We start from the raw sequence: 19,771 nt of genomic DNA, 5'->3' as shown, positions 1-19,771 counted from the left end.
ACTCCTCCTCCAGTTTGGCCATCTGTCAAAGACCTTCGTTGTGTTCAGTCTTTGTTCTAACTTCACCATGAATGCAGACACACCAATGAGATCGATTCTCTGCATCTGGCCTAGATAAGTGTGGACATGTGGGGGCCATGGACTGTAGTTCGAAGCATCAAGCCTGCTCTACCACTGTTTGCCTCAGTATACCACAAATAACATTTGAGATTTTTAAGTAAATATGATCTATGTTTGATTTGTATGTCCTTGTACTTCCCCTTTGTGAAAATGGTCAAGAAGTATGACACAAGGGGGTAAAATATCCACTGGACTATTTTTATACACACATTCAGGGCACACACTGCAAAGCAATGCATGCCAGGCCATGATATGCAACGAATAAAGTTAAAAGCTGGAAATATTATGGGATGAAATGCATAATTTTGTGGTGGTGATGTATAGCAGAATATTAATTGCTAAGTTATAGTAGCTACACTGACAACATTGTGTTTTATTGTCCTGTCACTAAACATTTCTTTGAATCTATTCCATCTCTTCTTCCTACTAAGTACCTAGTTTTATTTGTATCATTAGTAAATTATTCCAAAGGTGTATTTCTGAGCTTCAGAGCTGTTGTACATTATTTCTTACCTGTGCATTAGTTGTCTGCGACTAACACAAAATGCTGTTTGGTAGTCATGGGTGACACAGACCTTGTGTTGACTGCATTTCACCTTCAGACATGGGTCTTTTGTTGGATCCAGGGCTAAGGGAAAAAAAAGGAAAAAATTTTAGCCTATTTAACTGTGAAACACTTTTTCAAACATTTATTGCCATGTAGTATTTTTTATGCTTCTGTAAAATAGTACAATTCTATGAATTCACTGGTCTGCTTGTTCAGTGATTGTCCACAAAAATATGCACATTCAATCTGCATTTAAATTCTGAACGGCCACCTGTGCATGAATGCTAAGTACAAATCCATTCCTCTAGACACTGCATCATGCTTCCAACAATGCCAAATTTGCAGTTGTATTATTAATATTTAATGTTACGTCTATTCACCTGGGTACTCCTGGTCACATTTCACCCTTCAGCTGATCATGTGATCAGCACATTTCAATTATGCCCCCACAACACATCCACTGCCATTACTAGTTACCTTGATACTGATGCTCCAACTCTTAAAATGTGCAGTGCATTCTGAATCATTGGAGGTTATTAGTGCTACCTAATATTATAACGGTAGATGCACAACCAAATGTTTGTAGACTCATTGTGTTTCTCTGAGCCAACATCATTATAACTGCATTCTCCAGCATCTAGGCCAATATACTGCCATGTTGACTCCAAACAAAAACGTTGTTACAGGCATACATATTATATTTTTGAAAGGCATCAGCTTTCAGTTGCAAATTCTAGACTTGCTCAGATCCCTGTAACTTCGTGACTCATTGAGTGTCAGATGTCATCGTGTCTGCTACTGGACTCCATGAAGATCGCAACAGCAAAGCATCATTTGCTGGGACTCCCATCAAAAGTTTCCAACACTGGGAAATTTTAGGCCTGGAGAATTAAGCATTTTTTAAAAAATAATTTTACTTTAATGTTTTACTAATTTGTAAATATTTTAATGTGTACTTAAATGATTATTATTTTTAATTCTCTTTTAATGATGATGTGGCAACCTTAGTAGTTCTTATATGTCTCCAAATATCAGAGACATTTAAAAACTGTGGAAAAAAAACTTCTCAAATTTTACAGCTTGGCTTCCCGTCAGGGGTGGAAGTGAGAGAGGAGCAACCTCAACAAGCACCTTCCAAGGCTGCGCTAATTCCAGGTCAGACACCTCCTGGTCTAAAAGGTCAGCCTTCCACATCCAGCCCAGCTGTGAGTAGGTGGTCGGGCAGAGACAGCTGGCAGGGAGCTACATTCAACTCCATTCTACCCATTCTGTTTTCAGTTATTTTGTCTTAGAAGACAACTGAATGAGGGATAATCAATGCCTCCTGGGCACTGTTTTGCATTTGTTAGATAAACCACAGGGTCCTTTTGTCCAGCACAATATTTATTCATGCAGTGTGATACACCTTCAGAAAACTACACATGCAGTGCAAACCAGGACTAACAACACATTCCACAAAGTCTATGGTTTTCCTCACAACTTCTTCCAGCATCTGATGTGGTAAGCCGCAGAGATACTGGGCATGTGCAGTGCCATCCAGTGATGTGTAATGTAGGTCTGGATGCCATTTCTGTAAGTTTCATTGACTCCAGTGCAACATGTACATGTTGTGGACACTCATGGAGAGGCCCCTGCAAGTTAAATAGCACCTGTCTGAGCTGACCCTAGGCAGGAGTTGCTGGTAAGGCCCACATTAACTTTAAAACAATATTTTTGTAGTGGTTCTTCCCCCATTCTCCCCAGACTTAACCCAACTGCAATCCACTCTAAGCAGCTAAATGCAACTACCTTCACCCACCTCCTGATCTTCCCAGCCCACTCTCAGGTTGTTGAATACAGCTCCCAATACTGTCTTCAGCCTTTCTCGTGTCACCACCAAACCTCTATCCCCTGCACACCCTATTCCTATAGCCCACACGATGTCCTCTCCTCCCTCCACAACTGTGGAGTGAACGGAAGGGAAATTTTGAACTTCACGAGCAAAAGGTATTTAAACAGTGAGCTATGGAAACAAAATTCCAGCCTCTTATACATGCTCTGCCAAGCGCCTAAGAATTTCCAGTCAAGGGTTAATTAATGCTGCAGAAGATACTGCATTACCTGTCCTGGGAGTCAAGCCTTTGTTGATAAATTATTCTCCATGTTGATTCCTCGATCACCCTCCCCATTGAGCCGCAAAATGCATCAAAATATATAAAGATATAAATCTTACAATTGATGTTTGCAGTTGTTTATTTTCCCATACTCATTATTATTTTAGGGGTTGGATGAGATCCATCTACCTTAAAGTTATTGCTTCTGAAGCATTGCACAGCTAGTCCTGGTTTCTGAATCATTAGCAGAACAAAACACCTCAGGGTTTGGTTTATACTGCTGCCAATTTGCAAATAAAGTAGCCTTTCTCTAAATGACTTACTACAGTTGGCTTGCTCTATCCATTATCCTTTGCTTCAAAAGTAAAAGCAAACAAAAACAGATTACACGGGTAGCCTGGTTACAGAATGCGTCGCAGCACCATACAGACAGCTAAGACCTGCAGGCTTAATTTTGCCCCCTGCCAATCTTATTAAATGCAGAAGTCTAGGCAAAAACTGAAGGTCATACTGCAGGACTCAATAAAAGTTGCAAAAAAAAGTAAAAATGGTTAATAATGAAGTAATTACTGTGGAACTATGGAAAAGTTCAGCAATTCTTTGGAGGTCAGTGGAGAAAGGGTTGGTATCTAATACTGGGGGATGACAGTCTACAAACTAGATTCTGTATCACTTGCTTTTTAAGTGCTGAGCAATCCAAAAATTGTTTTTATGTGGGGATTGCATACTTGTGACCTTTCCATGTCAAATTGTGTCAGTCATCAATATGGAAAAGGTAATTTCCAGTCATAGTCCACTTTAGTGTTCCTGATCTTTTCTGAATGTCAGGTGTGCATCTTCTGACGTCATTATTCATACAAGGCTCATTTTCACCCCTCCCAAACTAAATTGGAGGTCAATGATCCATACTATGATTGTCATGGAGCAATGTCAGTTTCCACAGGAGCACATCATGCTTCTCACACTACTTAAAGGCTGACATCAGGACACCTAATGCCCTGCTGATATCAGGACACCTCACTGGGGAGCTTCACAACTCAATGCAGGCTGCTCAGACACCTTGCAAGGTTCACAGAGTATGTTTAGATTAACAGTGAATGTTCTCTCCAGCCTTAAACTACTGTGGTATTCATTCAATAGGTGCCTTCGTGGTGACATGCGTCTGTTACTGGAGGTGTTGTTGTGGCCATAGCTGACCACTCAGAGGTTCATAGACCTGAGTTAGGGGACAAAGACGTGCCTATCTCCAAACAGCCTACTCCCAGTGACATCACATCCTTCCTGGAACTCTCTGATGAGCAATGTATTTGGATGGCCAGGTTTACCAATGTTTTCATCACTGAGGTACATGGCACTCTGTGAGAAGAGCTTTGACCAAGCTCTCATCATCGAGATCAAGGTCATGTTGATTCTTAATTTTCTCAATGCAGATTAGCGGCCAAATCTTTCCACATCTCCCAATTGCTCCTCATCACTGCAACAGAAAGGTCACCCAGTTACTATATTCACAAAGGAAAGGTTTCACCTCTGTTTAAGAGTTGGAATAAGTCACTCTTTTTCAGGTTGAAGGTTGTACTGTGGAGTACCCCAGAGGTCAGTTCTTGGCCCTCAGTTGTTTACTATTTATATTAATGACCTTGGAGAAGGGGGCAGAATGTAAGGTATCGATGTTTGCAGATGATGCAGAAAATACGTGGAATGGATGTTGTGATTCAGACTCACAACATCCTTAATGGAATATAGATAGATTGAGTTAGTGGGAAAAAGCATACAAGATCCTGGGGGGCATGGCAGGGTAGATGTCAAAATGTTTTCACCAGTGGGAGAGGCTTGATCGAGTGGACATAGTTTCAAGATCAGGGCCAGTCATTCAAAACTGAGGGATGTAGAAATTTCTTTTCACAAAAGGTAGTGAATCTCTGGAATCCTCTACCCCAGAAAGAAGTGGAGGCGAGATCACTAAACGTGTTTGAAGTAGATACAGAAAATTATAACACTTTATGAATTAACAATCCTGTAGGTGGGTTTTGATGTCTTATCACTACAAAGAATGTTTCCTAAGTGGCTGCCTACTGGCCGATAGAAAGCTGGTCCCTATCATTGTGAATCTGCAGTGCTGAATTGAGTGCAAGTCCACCAGGAACAGCACAGGTCTCATTTCACTACATCTTTCTGGGCATGAACTACCCTAACACTCTCAGTAAAATGGCTGTTTGACTTTTTGTGGAGTGTTTGATTTGATGCTAAAACTTTAGCACATTAAAAATAAGTGAAATCCAGTTTTTATGAGTGGAATAATGTAACCTGAGATGTGAAAAAAAAATGGAGATTTGTGAACTGGCTTCATCAGGCAACGTCCAAGTAGGTAGACCCAAGTCGGACAGATACTGCCACGTGGCCCTCTCGTATATGATGCAGAGCTGCAAATAACTGCTGTTGTCCACATGCTGCTCACTAATAAAGACCAATGAGGGACCATGGAATATCAGGAGTGGGAGCCAGCAGGACTTTACTGGAGCCAGTGATATACTCTTGCTCCTCCAGCTTTAGATTCAGGTAAATATTTTGTTGAAGTTTACTTTGTGATGATGACCTGCAATGATTCCCAAATGGTTGGACTGAACATAGACCATGTTTCCTGAAAGAATCCAACCACTCAACCTATTCAAAAAGGGGACATAATTGGCTATAGGGTTCCTTTTACCATATGCAAAAGATCTAATACCCATTTGGCCCTTGTGGAATATAAAGATACCAGGAAAGTGCTCAACCAGGCAATTAGGAAGGCCAAAAGAGGTCCTTGGCAAGTAGGGTCAAGGAGAATACCAAAGCATTTTATACCTGTATTAAGAAAAAGAGGATAACTAAGGAGAGGGTAGGCCCACTCAAGGGTAGAGGAAGGAATTTGTGCTTGGAGTCAGAGCAAGTGGCTGACATTCTAAATGAGTACTTTGTGTCGGTATTTACTGAGGAGAAGAAATTGGAGGATAGTGAAAACAGAGTGGGGCATGCTAATGTGCTGGGACATTTTGAGATGAAGGAGTAGGTTGTGCTGGGTCTTCTGAAAAGCATTAAGGTGGATGTCCCCAGGACCTGATGGCATATATCCTAGAATATTGAAAGAAGCAAGTGAGGAGATTGCTGGGGCTTTGACAAAGATATTTGTGTAAATTGGTAAATTGGTTTATTATCGTCACATGTACCGAGATACAGTGAAAAACTTATCTTGCATAATGTCTATACAGATCAATTCATTACAACAGTGCATTGAGGCAGTACAAGGTAAAAACAATAACAGAGTGCAGAATAAAATGTTACAGTATAAAGAAAGTGCAGTACAACAGGTAGACAGTAAGGTGCAAGGTCACAATGAGGTAGATTGTGAGGCCGGAGTCCATCTTATTGTATAGGGAATCATTCAATAATCTTATAACAGCGGGATAGAAGCCATCCTTGAGCCTGGTGGTACATGCTTTCAGGCTTTTGTATCTTCCACCCGATGGCAGGGGGCAGAAGGGAGAATGTCTGGGGTGAGTGGGATCTTTGATTATGCTGGCTGCTTCACCGAGCAGTGATAAGTATAGACAGAGTCCATGGAGTGCAGGCTGGTTTCCATGATATGCTGAGCTGTATCTACAACTCTCTGCAGTTTCCTGCAGTCAGGGCAGAACAGTTGCCATAACAAGCCATGATGCATCCGGATAGGATGCTTTCTATGGTGCATCGATAAAAAATGGTGAGGATCAAGGGGGACATGCCAAATTTCTTTAGCCTCCTGAGGAAGTAGAGGTGCTGGTGAGCTTTCTTGGCCATGGCATTAACATGTCCTCACTAACAACAAGCGAGGTCCCGGAGGACTGGAGAGTAACAAATGTTGTGCCTTTGTAAAAGAAGGGAAGTAAAGATAATCCAGATAATTATAGGCCAGTGAGCCTCACATCAGTGGTTGGGAAGCTATTGGAGAGGATACTGAGGGATAGGATTTGCACATTTGGAAAGGCATGGCCTGCTTAGGGACAGTCAGCAGGTCAAGCCTTACAAACTTGACTGAGTTTTTTTGAGGAGGTGACAAAAGTGCTTGATGAGGATAAGGCAGTGAACGTTACCTTCATGGATTTTAGTAAGGCATTTGACAAGGTCCCTCATGGTAGATTGATTCAGAAGATAAGGATGCATGGGAACCAGGGTGAACTGCAACTTTGGATTCGGAACTGGCTTGCCCATAGAAGACAGAGAGTAGGGGCTGGAGGTCCGTGACCAGTGATGTCCCACAAGGATCAATGCTGGGACCTCTGTTGTTTGTGATATATATTAATGGTGTGGATGAAAATGTAGATGGGTGAATTAGCAAGTTTGTGGATGGCACCAGGATTGGTGGAGTTGTGGACAGTGTAAATGACTATCAAAGAATATAGTAGAATACAGATATGGACAGAGAAGTGGCAGATGACAGTTAATCCGGGCAAGTGTGAGGTGTTGCACTTTGGGAGGTCAAATGAGAGGAGAAAGTATACAGTCAATGGTAGGCCCTTAATAGCATTGACGTACAGAGGGATCTTGGGGTCCAGGTCCATAGTTCACTGAAAGTGGCTACACAGGGGATAATGAAGTAAAGAAGGCGTATGGAATGCTTGCCTTCATTGGTAGGGGTGTTGAGTTTAAGAATAAGGAAGTCATACTACAGCAAAACAAGACTTTAGTCAGATCACATTTAGTGTATTGTGTGAAGTTCTGGTTGCCCCATTTTCAGAATGATGTGAAGATTGTGGAAAAGGTGCAGAAGAGGTTTACCCGAATGGACAAACCTGGGTTGTCCTCCTTAGAGCGTTGGAGGCTGAGGGGAGACCCGATAGAGGTTGTTAAAATTATGATAGGCATAGATAGGGTAGACAATCAGAATCTGTTCCTTAGGGTCAAAATGTCGAACACCAGAGGACATGCTTTTAAGGTTAGAGGGGGGAAGTTTAAGGGCGACGTGCGAGGTAAATTTTCTTTTACACAGAGAGTTTTAGGTGCCTGGAATAGGTTACCAGGGGTAGTAGTGGAATCAAGCAGTTTGGTGGAGTTTAAGAGGCTTTTAGGTTGACATATGAATATGAAGGGAATGCAGGGATATGGATGATAAGCAGGAGGAGGGCATTTAGTGTAAATCGGCATCAAAATCGGCACAACATCATGGGCCAAAAGGCCTGCCAGTGCTGTACTGTTCTATGTTCATTTAAAAAGTGATGTCTCTTTTCTACCATTACCAACAAAATGAGTGGCACAATTCTGGGATGTAATATCCACCTATAAAATATAAGACACCCATTTTGGACTTGAAGTAGTAATATAGTACCATCAACATTAGGCCTGACTCTTAAAAGTAGAAACATACCCCTTTAAAGAATGTGGGTGATATTTGGGTGAATTATTAAGCTACCACACTTTGAGGGGACCGTAGATCGTAATCACTAAGGGTGATTGATCTCAGAAAACTGTCAGCAGAAGAATGGATAAGGTTAGCAGATATAAAGAAAATAGTGGTAGGAAGAAGAATACAAAATTTAATACTTCCAATTCAGGAATTATTGAACTAATATACAAAACAAGTCAACATATATGCTGGAATTTATCAACGATTTGAGAACAAATTTGGGAAGTAGCCTTTAACAAGCATTTGGTGTAGAATTTGTTATGATAACATGCTCTGAACACACATGCATATCACCAAATATTCCCAGGGCAAAGGTGAATGATTTGCTCATTGTACAAAGTAAAAGCTACAGAAATGAATAATGTGAATAGCAAAATCATCAATGGGATGGTCATTATAACACCACCAGCCTGGGATTCATTAGGTTCTCAATAAACACGTTCATTTCTCAATTCTAACAGAAGTGAAGTATTTGGCTTCATGCTGGTGCAGATTTACAGAGATGGGCTAATGATTTGGAAAAATTGAACATGAAAGGAACATTGAGCACAGTAATTTTTGGATAATATGATTTTCTAGTGGAATTACACGTTAGACATTTTGTGTCAAATAAATTATGTTGGATTGAGTTGAAGGAGAATACAATGATATGGCAGCAGGTCTTTTGATACATATTTTAAAATGAAGGAAAGGGAGGTAAAACATATTTATACTCTAAGGAATAGATTTAGAGACAAGAAATTCTGCAGATGCTGTAATCTGGAGCAATACATGATACTGTTAAATGGATGATAGTGAAGATGTCTTTCTCATTGAAATCTGCTTTGAATATTGTGGAGCTCACTGCTATGCAGCATTCCAGAATGCTCCACTGATGGTCCATCTCAGGTTCTTCCTGAAATTCCCAACTGTAAAGAAGCCAATCTTCAGTCAATTAGATTCATTCCATCTAATAACAAGTAACAGCTGAGAATGCTGGACCCAACAAGGGGTTTGGGAGCAGACAACATCCCATCTGCAGTACTAAAGACATGTGATCAAGAACTGGCCACACCCCGGATAAAGTTGTTCCAGTACAGTTACAATATTGGCATCTATGTGGCAATGTGGAAAATTTCCCAGTTCTGCCTTGTACACAAAAAGCAGGGCACATCCAATCTGACTAATCACAGCCCAAGCAGTCCACCCTCAATCATCAGTAATTTGATGGCAGGTGTCATTGACAGTGCTAGCAAGAGAAACTTACTCACCTATAACTTGATCACCAATGCATAGTTTGAGTTTCACCATGTCCACAATGTCTCCAAACACTGAGCATGGAAATGAATTCCAGAGGTATAGTGAGAGTGACTGTCATTGACTTGAAGGCAGCATTTGAACAAGTGCAGCATCATGAAACCCAGGTAAAACTGAAGTCAAGGGGAAAGCAGTCGTACAATGCACAAAGCAATTGGTTGTACATATTGGAGTTCAATCATTTCAGTCCATGGGCATCACTGCAGGAATTCCTCAAGGCAGTGCCCCAGGCCCAAATATCATCAGATGCTTCATCAATGATGTTCCTTCTATCATAAGGGGAAGTAACGATTGCATAATATTCAATTTTATCTGTGTATTCCCAACAAATGAAGAAGTTGATGCCTGCAGGCAGAAGACCTAGATAACACTCAGAGGTGGGATGATAAGTGCTGTAAGGAGTTTGTATATTCTCCTGTGTCTGCGTGGGTTTCCTCGGGTGCTCCGGTTTCCTCCCACATTCTAAAAACGTACGGGTAGGTTAATTTGGGTTTAAAATGAGCGGCGCGGACTCGTTGGGCCAGCAGGGCCTGTTACCATGCTGTAAATAAAATTTTTAAAAAAGTGATATCTGCCCACAAAACCACCAGGCAATGATCAGGTCCAGCAAAAGAAACTCTCACCACCAACCCTTGACTTTCAATAGGACTACCAATGCTGCATTCCCCACCATTAACATCCTTGTGGTCTCCCTTGACTAGTAAGTCAACAGGACCAGCCATACAAATATTTTGGTATGGAAGGTCAGAGGCAGGGTATTCAATGACAATAAATAAGCCACAGAACAAAGAGACTCTAACATATTTCATGCAATTGAGAATTTTTGGGGAAATAGTTTCCAAAGAGATACTTGAGAGAATTTGAAATAAAAACAGAAAATGCTGGAAACATTCAGCATCCATGGAAAGAGAAATTCAGGTTAAAGACCTGAATTGAGAACTAGACAGAACAATTTATTTTAATGTGCAGAGAGACTGAGGGAGGAATGTTTAGAATAAAAAGAATATCTCTCTGCTGGGGGGAGAGGGGGAGGAAGGGGAGGGGGGAGGAAGGGGAAGGGGGGAGGAAGGGGAAGGGGGGAGGAAGGGGAAGGGGGGAGGAAGGGGAAGGGGGGAGGAAGGGGAGGGGGGAGGAAGGGGAAGGGGGGAGGAAGGGGAAGGGGGGAGGAAGGGGAAGGGGGGAGGAAGGGGAAGGGGGGAGGAAGGGGAGGGGGGAGGAAGGGGAAGGGGGGAGGAAGGGGAAGGGGGGAGGAAGGGGAAGGGGGGAGGAAGGGGAAGGGGGGAGGAAGGGGAGGGGGGGAGGATGAGAATTAATGCAAACAAAGTAATATAAAAGATGCTCTAAATTCACAGCTTTTATATTCCTTTGTTTATAATCCCACTCTAACTTCCCTATTAAACTATCAACCAGATGACCTCCTCTATCCATCTCTTCCTTAGCCTCTCTGCAACTTAAATCTAAGTTGTATTCTTCCTTTCCCAGTTCTGATGAAGAGCCTTCGAACTGAAACATTAACTCTGTGCTGCCTGACCTACTGGTTACTTCCAGCATTTTCTACTTTTATTTCAGATTTCCAGTATCTGCAATTTTTATGATTCTGACCAGATAAAATTTCGTCTTCTTCTGTATACACAATACGTGTGACATAATAATATACACACATTAAACTCTGCTTCAGCAATTCCGTTATATTAACTTCAGTACTGCAGAATTTTGTTAATAGAGCTCAAAGCACATTTAGCACAACAGAAGATGAATGTCCATCCCACTGTGTTTTACTGTTTTTGAAATGCTGTTGGACAAAAATATGCTGGGAGGAATTTAAATAACGGAAGTGGACAAGAAATACTCAAGTAATTTGTGCTTGCATTTCCATACATAGGACAAATAAGACAACCAAATCCTCAAAATAGTTGTAAATCAACATTAAATTTTGATTTAACCAGAATTCAAAGACTCGGTGATGAGGATAAACCAAAATCCAAAGAAAATCATATCTTTTGGTGGAGGATCCACTTAAAGACTGACTTTGGCTTTGTCTATGTACAGTGATGGTTTGCTAGCTAATTCATCATTTGTAAGCTTTCATTTCATGCTGCAATTATAATAAATTATAAATATTTTTAAAAAATCAATAATATACCCTAATTGTTTTGGCAAATCTAATTACTTTCTGACCTTTGTGGCATTACCTGCTTAATTCAGCAGAGAGTAAAGAGAATTTAATGTTTTTGCAATACAGAACATAGACATAGAACACTAAATAGTACAGTACAGGAACAGGCACTTGGGCCCATGACGTCTGGGCCAAACACAATGCCACAGTAAACAAAAATCATTTCTGCCTGTACATGACCCATATTCCTCTATTCCCTTAATATTCATGTGTCTATCTTAAAGCCTCTTAAATGCCACTATCATATCTGCTTCCACCATTACCCCGGCAGCCTGTTCCAGGCACCCACCACTCTCTGTGTAAAATAATTTGCTTCGCACATTTTCATTAAACTTTCTCCCTCTTACCTTAAATGCATGTCCTCCAGTATTTGATATTTCTACCCTGGGAAAAGGATTCTGACCGTCTACCCTATCTATGGCTCTCACAATTTTTTTTATAAACTTCTTTCAGATCTCTCCTCAGTCTCCAACGCTCCAGAGAAAACAACCCAAGTTTATGCAACCCTCTCCTTATAGCTCATACCCTCTAATTCAGGCACCATCCTGGTAAACCTCTTCTGCACCCTTTCCAAAGCCTCCACATCCTTCCTGTAATGGGGCTACCAGAATTGTACGCAATACTCCAAGTGCAGCCTAACCTAAGTTTTTTTTATGGATGCAACATGACTTCCTGACTCTTATACTCAATGCCCTGACCAATGAAGGCAAGTATGCCATACGCCTTTTATATCACCCTATTAACTTGCTTGGCCACTTTCAGTGAGCTATGGACTTGGACCCTAAGATCCTTCCATACATCAATGCTGTTAAGGGTCCTGGCATTAACTGTATACTTTCCTCTTATATTTCAGCTCCCAAAGTGCAACAATTCGCACTTGCTCAGATAAAACTCCATCTGCCATTTCTCCATCTGTTGTATCCTTTGATAGCCCTCTACACTGTCCACAACTTCAACAATTTTTGTGTCGAGAGGCCCTAGCACTGATCCCTGCAGAACACTACTGGTCATGGACCTCCAGCCAGAATAACAAACACCCTTCCACCAGTACCCTCTGTCTTCTATGGGCAAGCCAATTCTGAATCCAAACTACCAAGTCACTATGGATCCAAAGCATCTTAATCTCCTGTGTCAGCCTGCCATGAGGGACCTTGTCAAATGCCTTACTAAAATCCATGTAATCAACGTCCACTGCCCTACCCTGGTCAATTACATGGAGGTACGATTAATAAGTCTGCATATGACACAAAATTGCTGCTGTTATTGATAGTGACAATAGTCTACAGAACAATATTGATCAGCTGGTAAATTGGGCAGTCCTATGGCAGATGGAACTTAATCTTCATGCATCTTGGGAGATCTAATAAGGGTAGGACATAGTCTATGAATGATAGGGCTGCATGGAATTTGATGAATGGAGGGACCTTGGTGGACAAGTACATAGATCATGTAGGAGGCAGAATAGGTAAGAAAGCAAATGGGATGCTTGCCCTCATTAGCCAGGGCCGAGCACACAAGTGCATGGAGGTCGTGGGATAACTTTATAAAACTTTGGTCAGACCACAGCTGGAGTATTGTGTGCAATTCTAGTCATCATACAGTAGGAAGGATGAAATTGCATACAGAGAGTGCAGAGGAGATTTACCAGGATGTTGCCTGGAATGGAATATTTCTGTTAAGAGACTTGGAGTGGAGGAGGCTGAGGGGGAACCTGACAAAGGTATACAAAATTATGATGGACATTGATAGAGTAGATGGTAGGAAACTTTCCCCCATAATGGAGATGTCTAAACCCAGAGGGCACTAGTTAAAGTTAAGGGGGGGGGGGGGGGGGGGGTCCCAGGATTTTTTTTTTACCCAGGGGTGTTTACAATCTGGAACACAATGACTAAAAAGTTGGTGAATGTAGGTACACTCACAACATTTAATAAGTATCTGGGTGAGCACTTGAATTACCAGGGTATAGAAGACTACGAAACAAATGCTGGTAAATTATGCTGGATTAGTATAGACAGGTACTTGATGGTCAGCATGGAGATGGTGGGCCAAAGGGCCTGGTACGGTGTGGTATGACTCAATGCCTCAGTCATACCACACCGTACCAGGCTCAGCAACTGAGTACAAGAGCTACCAGAGTACCAGGGTAGCAGTGGAAAACACGATTAGTCTCCTCAAGATGAGATGACATTGCCTGCAAAAAAACACTAGGCAGATGTAGAGCCTTCATTGTTGCTTGCTGTATAGTGCACAATGTTACAAACTAACGACAGCATCAGAGGGGGGAAGAGCAGCAAGGACAGCTGCTGCAGTAGAAGAAGCAGGAGAAAGATGTCCTTGATCAGCACCCACCTCATCTCTCGGATGAGAGAGAAGACACCAAGGATTTAGCCACACATGATTTAGAAAACTCCCTATACAGGGATGATTTTCACAAGGATCTGACAAACTTGTAGTGCCCATTCCAATAATAAACCTCTCCACACATCAATTGCTATTGGTGCAGAAGACAAAAAGACACATAAAATTCCTTCACATCCTGCTTTGCAGGTCCATCTTCACTGACAATAAACTTGTGAATAGCTGCTTCAATTACTTAAAATGCTGACCAAAACATCTCGGCATTTCCCAAAGAGTAGTATCTCACTTATACTGAGAACTCCATATAAAATACACTTTCCTCTGGGAATTGCCTTTCTGCAGGTGTAAACTGTGGTTTGCCAATTATCCAGACATAGCTTGTGAGGACATGTCACTTCTTCCCACATCATGTGGGGATTCTCTCTACTGGAGACCACTGGACACCTGGAATGAGGCCCTCCCTGCTGGTATGCATCTCACTAGCTGAGCCGTGTATGTCCCATTTAGTGAATATAGGAACTATCCCCCTCTTCCCTTAAGCTTCTGGGGGAGAGGGAGATTGCCATAGTGTGCACTGCTGCATGAGAAGTGTGCCTGTAAGGGTTGACATACTTCTTTGGTTACTGCACGGTGTTGAGACCTGGGCTACACTAAGTAAAGGTCTATCAGGAATTGTGCTTCTTTCTGGGTGTAAGCCACCAACCAAACACCATTTCATACTGTCGCGCGTCTAATTTTGCAGCTTTTTTCCAGGGGATCCAAGTTGGCAATATGTTTCAGCATAAACAAAGGTGCAATTCAATTTCCAAGCTAAGATCCTCAGCTACAGAGTTCAGAACAGTGTTGTCAGGGTTTATTGCACAAAACCTCACTATATCAGTTCCAGCATGGTGGATCCCATTGATGGTTCTCACAGTTGCTGACTTTTAAGCCTGGCAACTAGAATCTCTACAGCCAGCTCTTAACTGGATAAACCACAACACAGGTAACAATCTTTCAGGATGGGAGAGTTCTCAGGGAGTCAGAGGGAAGGAGACAGGCTGGTGAAGAACAGCTCTCACAGGGAGCAATTTTTTTTGTACAAAGTGTCAAAAAGACCCTCTAAGGTTACAGCCAGGCTCTCCTTGCTGGAGTTTTCCAGGGAAGTATTGTAAGGACACAATTGCAGTCTATGAATGTCTGCACTTTTTGTAAGTGTGCAATGCAGGCAAATCTTTATGCCTGCTCTGTTTACTTCTGTGAGCTGAAGGGGTTGAAACCTTCGAGTATGGGGTCTGGGTCGCCTTTCTAATGCGGTAGCAGGTAGCAAACTGTGACATATGGCATTTATTAGCAACAGCAGCCTGGAAATGATCTTAGAAGCTAACAGTGATCCTGATCTCAATGACAAAGCATCCCGGACACACCCTGGGAGGTCCGAGATCTCATTGAGGATACAGAATGAGTCTTTAATTTGTATGGTTTCAGGTGGAATGGGGTTAGTAAAACCTGGTTGTTCTGTCACTGAAATTTTTCAGACCAGTAATATTGACAATTATACTGGAGATGAATTTTGCATGTTGTAATACTATTGACTTTGTTTGGGGGAGCTTTATGCTAGAGGACAGGATCCAGAACAAACAAAAATTCTGCCAAAAACTCAGGAGTCAAATTTCCAATGGGCATTCAGACACCCAGATATGTGTGTGATATTGTTGAGTCTGAATTAAGCTGATTTTCAACTGCACAATACCTTTTTATTCAGGTTGTATGATAGTCACAGTACAATTAATTTCTTAGAAGACCAAGGGTAAGTACAATGGGATATTGATTAGATAAGGCATCGATGAAAATGTGGCTGATGGAATTTAGTGTCAGTAGGTCTGAGAATGATGAACCACACTCTGAATTTAAGTTGGCGAAAAGCAGGAAGACTTTGGGGTATAGATTCATCGAGCATCAAATTCAACACTGTAGTTTGACAAGCCCATTTAAAAAAGGCAATAGAACATCAAGGTTTTATCTCGGGAGCTATGGAATACAAAAGCTAAGAAGTAATCATGAATTTATATAAACCCTAAGATCACGTGGTCTGTGTAGTTTATTGATCCACACAATAAGAGTATTGAACTCAGGAAGAGGAAAAAGTTGCAAAGGAAGGCTCAAAATGGTAGATTTTCTTTTGTTAGATTATAGGACAGTATACTATATGGTATTAAAATTATGAAAGCATGGGATAGGCTGAGAGAACCTGATTATTTCGAGTAAATGAGGGAACAACAGCAGGGGCCCGAAGTGCAAAAATAAATTAAAGAGATGTAGGACAAACGACAGATAAAATTTCTTCATGTAAGTGAATATCAGTATTTCCTGTTTTTATTTAAGATTTCTTCACATGGGGAGTTGAGGATGTGGAATTCACTTCCAAGATTAAATTTTCTTCGAAATTCAATTTTATTCAAACGGATGTTGTACCCTGGGGATGAGAGGTTGGGTGAATGGGATGGTTAATGGAGGAGCTGGCTTTAGTCCCTGGCTGACATTACTATATTGCAGCATCTCGTTTTGTCCAGAACCAACAGAACTAACAAGATGGCTGGTAGGCAGAAAGACAAATTCAAACAGGAGATCACAGCCTGAGAAACTCAAAGTGATGCTATTGAGCGAGGAAAGCCTGCGGTGGGGCAGGTTGAAGTATCGCTTGTGGGACCTAGTCCAGCATCGCTGCTGGGGCTCATTGAGGCAGAAATTGCTGGTCTCCTACCCTGGACCGATGCAAGCAGAAAAAGACATATGTCCATATGCATCTGATGTGGAAAACACTTCATTAGCGTAAGTGCAAGTTGGAACTGCAGAATTACCTGGCCAAATTTCTGAAGTGACAGAATTTGATCTGCAAATAAGCAACTTCACTCGAGTGACTCAAAAATGTAGCACTTTCTGAGAGAATTTCTAAACCACATAATTTATCACAGACAAGTGAAGCCTGTGCCTTAGCCACATGTATTTCTCAAGAGAGATTAAGTAAATCTCTTCCCCAGGGCAAAACTTCTAATATGTCATCCAAAAAATTCTTGCCTTTATAGTGGATGATACCATTTGTTTTGAAGAAGCAAACAAAGGGCCCAGATTTCCTAACTGACACATCCACCTTTGCAGAACAAGGTGTCAACATTTTCTATGACGTGCAGTGACCTGTAATAGGAAAAAGCATGAGAGCTACCAATCCTACAAAGAATTAATTGTGATGATGATAAATGATGTGTAAAAGAATTAGCCAAAATCTTTTGTTAATGTTAATTATTTTGGAGCTCTGACCCACATTCATTTATCATAAGTGGCAGTTTGCCGCTATGACAGCGAACAAAACCTGCAATATTCTTCTCATGCACACATTTCACAGCTTGTTTTTATTTAACCAAGCCCAGTGTTCATTCTTTTGCATTTTGCTTAATTCAGCAGACTGCCAGTATAAAAGCAAAACCATATCAAAAGAAACAGAGCTAGATTTGCAATTAACCCTAAAACTTAAGTATTGATTGTAAGAATCCATGTCCAAATTTTTAAGTTATAATTTACACCAGAACAAAAGTTACAATCAATGGTTATGAATTAAATTCAGGAAGCTAACACAAATGAAATCAAGTGAATCAGTAAACAGAAAGACATGGAATATATCATCTAAAATCCAATTAATCATTAATAAGCTCTTGTCTGCAGGATATTGTTACTCTAATGTCTGCCATATAGAGTGAGAAACCTATTACTGTGCTCAAGAATCTTACAGGCGTATAAGAAATCCAAACAAGAAGCATGTAACTGTAGATGTTGGAAAACAAACAATGACTGCAGGTCACGTAGGATCTACAGCTGAAATGTGAGCTTATGTGTTTTCTATCCAGATTCTGACTGACCCGTGTTTCAGGTATTTTCTGTTAATAAAAATCCACACAGATATGGAGGAAGATTTCCAATTTGCCCCTCAAAAGGATTTTGGATTGGTCGTCTGTTATAGCGAGCACTCCGTTTTCATTTTCACTAACTCCACTAATTTCTACAGAAAATAATACCTTAGGGTTTCTATAACGAACTGTATGGCTGTTTCAAGCAGATATAACTTACACATACATCAACCTACTGTAACACTTGCCTCCATCCCACTATCTAGTGTTGAAGCTTTCATCGAGCTATTTCTCTTCTCCAAATTTGACTAATGATCTGTCTAGCCATACATCCTCCTTTGACTCAGTTTATTCAATTCTCTGCTGCCGATTATTTTAACCAACAGCCCATTTCTCACAAACCTCTGGTTACCCTTGTGCTTAAACCACACCATGCAACCTTCTAATTCCCTTCAGCACAACTACAACTTGTATTTGTGTAGCACCTTGAATGTAGTAAGACATCTTAATGCACATCACGGGAGCATTATCAGACACTTAACACCAAGTTAAATTGCAATATGTCAAAGCTTGGTCATTTAAGGAGAGGCAGAATGGCAAATTGCAGTGAGGTGGAGCAGTTCACTGAGGCGGAAATTCTAAAGTTTAGGACCTCCATGGTTGCCAATGGTGCAGCAAAGCAATTCAGAGGTGTGTGGGAGGCCAAAACTGGAGGAGTGCAGAGACCTCATGAGGACTGTTCCCTTCAAATTCTCTATTTCCACAATTCCTGACTTATGCATCTTCCCCTTTTGTTTTCCCATGGTGATTGCACGTTCAGCCATACCAAACATAGACCCTAATCTCCCTGGCTACTCTACCATCTTTCCTTCCATTAAAACATTTGATTGATGCTTATTCTTTGTTTTTGTGTTTCGGTTATGCATCTTAGGATATGTCAATGTTTGGAATATGCTCCATTAGTGCATGTTGGTGCTGCAGCAAATGTTTACAAAGTTTAACAGTGCAGAGCTTCTCTTGGGATTGCTCTTCTAGAAGCTAGTACATCACTCTCCTCAGTGTCTTGTGAGATTGGAAAACCTTCTCCAAAACCTCAAGAGCCTTGATGATTGAGAGATAGAATAATGATACAAAAAATTGCTGCATTGATGATCACCCTTATATTGCTGTATACATTAGTCCTGGACAAGTGATCTACTAAATGCTTGTGTAGTGGAAAATGGACCATGGTAATGCTGCAGTCTCAAATGGAAATGGTGCAACTTCCACAGTCAAAATAAGATGGCTCTGGGCCTGTACTCGATGGGGTTCAGAAGGATGAGGGGGAATCTCATTGAAACCTACTAAATACTGAAAGGTCTAGATGCAGTGGACATGGTGAGAATGTTTCCATTAGTTGGAGAGGCCAGGATCCAAGAACATAGCCTCAGAATAAATAGGCATCCCTTTAGAACTGATATGCAGAGGAATTTCTTCAGCCAGAGGGTGATGAATCTGTGGAATTAGTTGCCACAGACGGCTGTGAAGATCAAGTCATTGGGTCTATTTAAGGCAGAGATTGATAGGTTCTTGATTGGTGGGGGGTTAAGAGTTACGAGGAGAAGGCGAGAGAATGGGGCTGAGACAAAAAAAAATCAGCCACGACTGAATGGTGGAGAGACCTGATGGACTGAATGGCCTAATTCTACTCCTTTATCTTAGGTTTTACGGTCTAAGATACTGTTGTGTTCCTAAGATTGGATGAGGATCCTCAAGTGAATCTCCAGTTCATCTGGCACATCCTGAAAGCATGTCAGAGGACAACATTATATCCCTATCAACCAACATCTTCCTTCACCTCCTCCTTTTGCTGCTTTACAACTACAAGGGCTGCTTCTCATAATA

The 19,771-nt window shown here is 41.3% G+C and overlaps 1 protein-coding gene across 3 annotated transcripts in view; it reads right to left on the bottom strand.

Moving 5' to 3' along the window:
• Positions 1-19,771, bottom strand: part of spock1 (SPARC (osteonectin), cwcv and kazal like domains proteoglycan 1) — a 356,391-nt gene that overhangs the window by 123,749 nt on the left and 212,871 nt on the right. For all 3 annotated transcript variants that reach the window (XM_052014789.1, XM_052014788.1, XM_052014790.1), the window contains exon 4: positions 634-748. In XM_052014789.1, the coding sequence (XP_051870749.1) occupies positions 634-748 (115 nt within the window). The remainder of the gene's footprint in view (positions 1-633; positions 749-19,771) is intronic.

This window comes from Pristis pectinata, chromosome 4 (genome assembly GCF_009764475.1).
Source record: "Pristis pectinata isolate sPriPec2 chromosome 4, sPriPec2.1.pri, whole genome shotgun sequence".
Classification (NCBI taxonomy): domain Eukaryota; kingdom Metazoa; phylum Chordata; class Chondrichthyes; order Rhinopristiformes; family Pristidae; genus Pristis; species Pristis pectinata.
The sequence above is the reverse complement of the archived record's forward strand: the minus strand, read 5'-3'. Positions and strand labels throughout refer to the sequence as shown.